The sequence below is a fragment of the Poecilia reticulata genome, chromosome 9 (genome assembly GCF_904066995.2).
Source record: "Poecilia reticulata chromosome 9, P_reticulata-male-v2, whole genome shotgun sequence".
Classification (NCBI taxonomy): Eukaryota; Metazoa; Chordata; class Actinopteri; order Cyprinodontiformes; family Poeciliidae; genus Poecilia; species Poecilia reticulata.
Window position 1 is genome coordinate 22,834,614 of NC_088838.1, and position 6,980 is coordinate 22,841,593.

A 6,980-nucleotide genomic window follows, 5' to 3' on the forward strand; every position below is an offset into this window, starting at 1 on the left:
CAAAGTTGACATTATTCAAAATGTCTTTATGACAACTTGACATTAACCAAGAAATCATTACTGATTATGTTATTAAAGGTAAAGTTTAAAGTTACCTAATTTTTAAAGCGCAATCAGTAATATGTTTCTAACAAATTTATATCAGTAATGATTTCTTGGTTAATGTCAAGTTGTCATAAAGACATTTTGAATAATGTCAACTTTGTATTAAAAGTGTCTTAATTTACCGAATGACGCTTTAGGACAACAGTCATAAATATTCATGAAGGCTTATTCATGTTTGTGACAGGTGTTATGTCAGTCTTATTCACCCCCCTTCAAATAAAGTGTTACCCTTCATGGTATATTCTAAAGGTTACAGCTGATTCAAAGTAATCAAAGCTTGAACAACATACAGAAACATCTTAGGGTAGCCTGAGTTTGGATCAAAGCTGACATTTTGTGAACTCACTTGGGCCTCTACAAATATAAGCTCGGCCTCTTGAAAAGGTAATTTATATATTTGAAGGCGATGTTGATTAAAAGTTTTCTTGTTGATTTTGTACCAATCTCTAACAGTGGAGAAAAAAAAACTTCCTCCAAACATATATTCACTAAATTTTCAGTGGGTGCTGCATAAACTGGATCCAAGGCAACTTGCAGATTTGTTTTAGAGCGGTCCATTCTAGGTTGCACTCCTCACCCATCCTTTTCTGCCAAAGGGGAAGTTAATTTATCTCCATAATGCAAGATCAAATTTCACATGATCTTGAATTTTAGAGGGAGGTTAAAGCCAACTCCAAAATCAGTGCAAACAATGTAAGAAATATAGACAAATGTATACAAAAATTGCTGCTTCATAATAACAAGCCTTGACTGAATATAACCGAATCTCATTTTTAAACTTGTCTCTCTTTTTTACTTCCATGATTGACAAGTCCCGGTGTGTCAAAGACCTCAGTCGTGACGCAGGCTTAAACACTGCCAAGGTACAAGGGCCATTTAAGGCCATTTAAGTCTCAGTTAATCTGATAGCAAATTGTTGTAAATTGGACCTTCCTAAATAATGACCCAAGTATAAAAAAAACTTTTTTTTTCTAAAAGATCAATTAGGCCAATATATACATATATATTTACATTACTTAGGCCATTATTTTAGAAGGGTGATGAAATGTTAGCTAAGTTAGCCATAAAAAAAATATTTGATCATTATTTTTGGTCCTTTATTGACAGTTGAATGAATTTAGGACTCTTCAAATTATGTACTGTTTCTTTCATAAAAGCACACAAGCACCATGCACTAAGATTCACATACAGTTTCAGAAAAGGCTTCTTCATGCAAATATACTCTTTTGGAGTTCAAATCCAGTCCAGTTGATGTAGATTGTGCCTGAAGAATGTATTGCATTCATGCGTACGATGACTGAAGGGTGGATGTTTGCTCGTTCATATGCCACACAAAAGGACCTTCTATGTGAATTAGCTCGCAAGTATGTGGTTCTCTGTCTGCTGCTTCTGATGGGGTAACTAAGGGAGGAAAAGCCGGTTGCAGAAGCAGTTGTGCACCGAGGGGAAAGCATATTGGACAATTAAGACAGAAGCTGTGTACTGCGCTTCTCTGTGTGGGGTTGATTGAATCAGAGAGGTGGCCACTCACAGCTCTTTGTCTCAGAACATTGCAGGTAATTGCCCATAAGTCACCGTTCCTCTGTACTGGATCTTCAGTCCAATTACGCCCACACAAGCTGTCCACCTCTGCCTCATTTATTACCTCCGGTTGCTTGTTGACCTTTTTAGACATACAGCCCAACAGGCAGTCCAGCTACATAACACTGAACATAGGGTATTGCACTCACAGACATATATCAATGCTTTAGCGATTGCATGGAACAAATATGCTTAAGATGCTCATCCTCTATGGCATCATGATGGTTTTTACTCCATATTAAAAATATATGTCTATATATACTGACAATATATTTTAATCTAAATTGCTATTCCAGGAAGATGGTTTTCTGACTGAGTTCTCAAATTCATGAAGAGGTTTTATTAATATTCAGCCGCTATGTTAATCAAAAACAAACGTGTAAAGCTGCAACTGGTCATATTTGATACAGACTTGTTTCCATTAACATGTAGCAGTTTTCTGAAATGATAAGGTGTTGCATCCGACACCCCTACGAGCAACGACTGTGAATATTCTTATTTTTTCCAACATGAATTTCGATGTGACATGTTTGCGCAAGACAGAGGCGACCCTTGAAATGAAATAAAATGAAATGAGTCACTTTGGGTAATGACCTGAAACGATGAGGCTCTGCTTAAACAGTCATTGTGCGTGTGGCTCTTAATAACAGTGGTAAGATCAGGTCAGTAAACAGAACGAACACGGTGGTTTTATGCTGAGCAGATGCTCAACGCCATCTGCTGATACATTTGGGGAATGGCATCATTTCTTTTACACACACATATCTCAAATATATTCTTGATGAAACAAAAAATCATTACATCAGTGAATAGAAAAGGAGGTAAAATGGTGGAGATTACAGTGCTGCAGTCAATCTGTTGTTATTGCAGAGCAGAACAGCTCACGTTACAGACAAAATCTCAAACCTAAAAACTTTTAAAAAATGCATTCAGTGCTTTATTGAAGTTTTCACGCCCCTTCAACTTCTATGTATTTGCCACATCAAAGCCACGCAATTTCATGTTTTATGTTTTTCAAATGATTTTTATTGTTTTTTTTGTTTTTTTTTTTTACAAATTAGAATCTGAAAAGTGTGGTATGTGTTCGAAATTTGTCCCCCTTTTCCTTGAAACCCCTAAATAAATGCAATGCATTTTTTTTTTTTTACATATTCTTGAATATTGTCAAGAACAGGCTCTTCACAATATTCTTTATCAATAACATAAGCACAAATTACAAAAGTAAATTGCCCATCTTTATTAAACTTTCCATAATCTCATGTCCAGAAACCCCAACACAATGCAACTCTCTGCGCTAGCATCAGGATTTCCTGGTGACTGTAATCTTCCCACAGAAACCATCATTATGCACAGAGCTCATCACATCAACTCACTCTTGTTATCCCTTTCTCCCCATCCAAACAATATAGTTTTTTTTAAAGATATCTTGAATAAATGTTAGTCTTAAACATTTAAAATATGTTAAAGCTCATGGATGTTATTAGTGAGAATAAAACAGAAGGAAATTCATGACAGTAACTGTTATCTTTTCAGGAGTGAGCAATTACAAAAATCTAAACAATAAGAGTGCTCTGTAGCATTTGTTTTTCCAGATATTAACTTGTGCTTTCTGCTAAAACAACTCCACAATGTCGTTTTGTTTTCTTGTAATCTCTAAATTCTGATCTTGTGCATTTTTTCTACTTGCAGATGTTTTACTTCTCTGAAATGTAAAAGGGTTTGTAATGTTCTTAAACTACCTCCTTCTGTCTCACCTGCCAAACATCAGACAGACGCCACTAGAGCATAGTTTATGCGTCTGGTTTCATAACGGAAGGCGAGAACATCATGAAGGAGTCAGTTTATGGACATAATATCCCACTGACCACCTGAGAGAGAGGGGGAGGCAATCCATGGTAAAACAAGGCAAGTTAGTTGGAACATCATACTTTGATCGAATGTGAAAGCCAAAAGTTTGAATATTACAGCTGGACGCATTTCTTGTTCTGATCTTTTCCAGCATTTATATCAAGGATTGACCTTCCCCCTCTCCCAGGGAAATACTTGTTGGCAATAAGAGCACTTGGCCCTGGCATTGATAGCTGACATCAGTTCCAGCTTACAGCTGCTCTCATGCTCAGCTCCCAACGCCGGAGGGTCAGGCTCACTGGTCTGGCTGAGGCTGCTGTCATTCAGCAGGAGGCATGCGTCACTGTCAGGTCTCCCTGACATTGGTGGCTGCCTCGCTCGTGAGGCCCTGTCACTGTCAGGAGGCCGGCAGCCCCTCTTCACAGTGTCAGAGCCCGAGCGACTGTTCGCTTCCTGCCTCGCCAAACACCCTGCGTCAGTGTCAGCATCAGCTGGCTTTGGGAACGGTTTCGTTTTCGGAGCCTGCCGTTCCCTGTCAGGTGAATTTTGACTTTCATCTTCCCTTTTCTGCCACTCATGGTCTAACAGGGGCGGCTACGGCCTCCTGTAATAACTGCTCTGTGTCCACTGCTTGCTGTAACTGTGGTAAGTCAAAGACATGCTGACCATGATCCTGCCCAGCCCCCTGCTGACTTTGCTCCAAGTCACCATAATGACCATGATGATCACCGTGGTGCCTATGGTGGTGATGACCATGCTGACCATGATGGCCATGACCATGATGACCATGACCATGATGGCCATGACCATGATGGCCATGACCATGATGGCGTCTGTGGTCATGTTCTGTGTTGTCTCCTACAGCTGCGGGTGCATCTGCTTCAGGCTGTGCATTTGGTGTTGCTCTGCATCCCTCTGGAGTCTCAGCAGTCTGCGAAAAAAATCAGAGAATGCAAAAAGGGTTTTATTTTTAATTTCCAGTACTCACAACATGTTCCTGTGAAGTCATTTCACCTCTTTTACCTCGTGTGAGCAGGCGCCACACATGCGATTGCAGTAGGCTTCTTTGATCGCACTCTCAATATGGCCATGTCCAATAACAGAATAAGGAAGGGAAATATGGTGGGTAAGACGACCACACCTACGTTTACAGAGATTTAAAAAAAAAAAAGCATTGTGAGACAAGGGATAGTGTTTAACTCCAAACTCCTCCACTCTGTAAAATACATTTGAAGCACATAACAAACCTGTCATAGATGATGAAGTCATCTTTCTTTCCATTCAGGGCCTGCCAAACATCAGGTTGTTGTTCACCCTGTTTGTACAGTGAGATCTTATCTGACAGCCTCTCAGCCAGCATGGGGTGGAGCCGCTGCGCTTGCTCCCCCTGGTGGTTGATGACCATGTAAACCACATCATTCAGGCCCTGAGTCTCCAATTTCTGGCGCAGACCATCAATTCTGTGTGGAAAACGCACAACGGAACATAGAGTTGATTTATATTAGAAAGTACTATGTTTATTAAGAATGAAAGGAAGTTGTGTTTAAATATTCATTCACTTGGACAAAGGACTTATTTATAAAAAAAATTTCAGAGGGGTGTAATTTATTTCTTTTGATTTTTTTTTAAATTTTATTTCAGAACTTTATTGAACCTCTTTGATCCAGAACTGTGCGTTTGAACACTAAATGAACATGTCTTCAAAAAATTGTATGGAATCATCTACCTCTGGTTTGATAGGATTTGTAGTCTTACTGTTATAAGTGTTTTAAATAAGTTACACCTGCTACTTATTTTTGCAGCAGCCATGATAACCTACTGATCTGGCTGCTTGCTCAGGGGTGTTCTCCTAGTATTTCCAACTTAAAAGTGGATTTGTAAGCCTTTCCAGACTGACCGATCTCATTGACTTTGTTTATCTGGTCTTGAGTTACTTTAGATCTTTGCACATGTTGCTTTTTGAGATCTTTCAACCTACTTAATATAAGATAAGTAGAACCTTCTACTTAAGTCACTTCTTCATTATTGCTGACCTTCCACATAAATTAAATGTGGCAGCAGTCAGGATTTCAGTTTGAGTGTTTGTTTTTTTTCTGAGTTGTACTTTGATGCTTACTTGGTATTTTTTTTTAATTACAAGTGAAAGAAAATAACAAACTGGGGCTGATCCATACCTGGAGGCCTGCACCAAGCAGAACAGTCAGCTGGCTTTTAACAGGGCCACCACTGTTACTTGGCCTGCTGTGCCCTTCATCGGTTCCACCTCCCCGATCATCCAGGTTGATGGGGGCTGACAGCGAGGCCCGCCGCCCTCACTCTCTGCACCGCCCCCATGGAGCAGGCAGAGAGTGAGGAGCAGGCTAAGGCGCACCCACATCCCTCTGGCGCCTCCTTCCTGCCCCAGTCTGGAAGTACAGCAGGTAGGAGGGGTAAAAATAAGGAAGACGTGAAAAGCAAAACGGGAAGAAACAATTTTGTCAAACTCAGCAGAAACAAAAGCTAGATGAATGCATATGAAGTCAAAAATAATGTGGATAACAATTTTTCCCCCTTGAATTGATCCCACTTCAATTGCATTAAAACTTTTAAAAGCACTGAAAGATTTCCTCAAAGTTCCACTTTATCTGTATGTTTATCTAGATGTTTATACTGAAGCAAAGAGAAAAAAAAATCTATCTAATGTCAAGTGTTGTAATGTTAATGTCAAGTTTTCACTTCTTTTCTACGTATACGATCGTCTGAAAGTTATATAAGAGCAAAATTACAAGAGCTAAAAAACTAAATTATGTGCACTTGGCAAAACGTTTACAATGTCAAATACATTCCTTATGTTAAGATTGTTCTATTCATGCAGCATAAAGATCAACGTTAACTCAAGCCAGAAGGTTTTTTTGGGGGGGGGATCGGCCACTTACCCCTTGTTTAAAATAGTTCTTTGCCTCTGCTGTGCTCTGCTTCCTCTGCAAGCCCTCGAACAAAAACATGCCTCCTCCTCCTTTGCTCCCCCCTTTTATACTCAGCCTGTTGTTTTTCCTCTGTAGATGGAGGACAAAGTTCAGTTCCCTCCGTCTGCTGATGGCAACACTTTTGTCTGGTTAAAAAAGTCACAGTGCATGAAATCCTCCAGTTAAGAGGAAACAGAGCATGAAAAATGTTTTGCAGCAACTGAACATTTTGAGGAAACAAATGTGTGTGCAGAAAAAAATAAGTTTTTGCTTGACTTGTTGATGTACTCTATATCAGCTGTAAAGAAAAGAAAAGGGATAAAATTGTATTTTTATTTATTGTTGTTATGAATGTAAAATAAAACTGTGATTAAGACCTGAGGAATCATATATTAATGTCTTGCAGCAGTGGAAGACGTGGAAAGAACCGGGGGCGGGACTCTGGAAGCTGGCCAGAATGTTTCCAGATAAACACCAGTGGAAGGGGGTTTCGCAATACGC

The 6,980-nt window shown here is 39.5% G+C and overlaps 1 protein-coding gene across 1 annotated transcript; it reads right to left on the minus strand.

Annotated features, from left to right (window-relative positions):
* Positions 1-2,908: 2,908 nt before the first annotated feature.
* selenop (selenoprotein P) lies at positions 2,909-6,606 on the minus strand. Its single transcript, XM_008418328.3, has 5 exons — positions 6,450-6,606; positions 5,709-5,939; positions 4,782-4,994; positions 4,558-4,675; positions 2,909-4,465 (listed from the first exon to the last, which is right to left on the minus strand). The coding sequence occupies exons 2-5, from the start codon at positions 5,909-5,911 to the stop codon at positions 3,830-3,832; spliced, it is 1,170 nt and encodes a 389-aa protein (XP_008416550.2). The 5' UTR covers positions 5,912-5,939; positions 6,450-6,606; the 3' UTR covers positions 2,909-3,829.
* Positions 6,607-6,980: the final 374 nt, after the last annotated feature.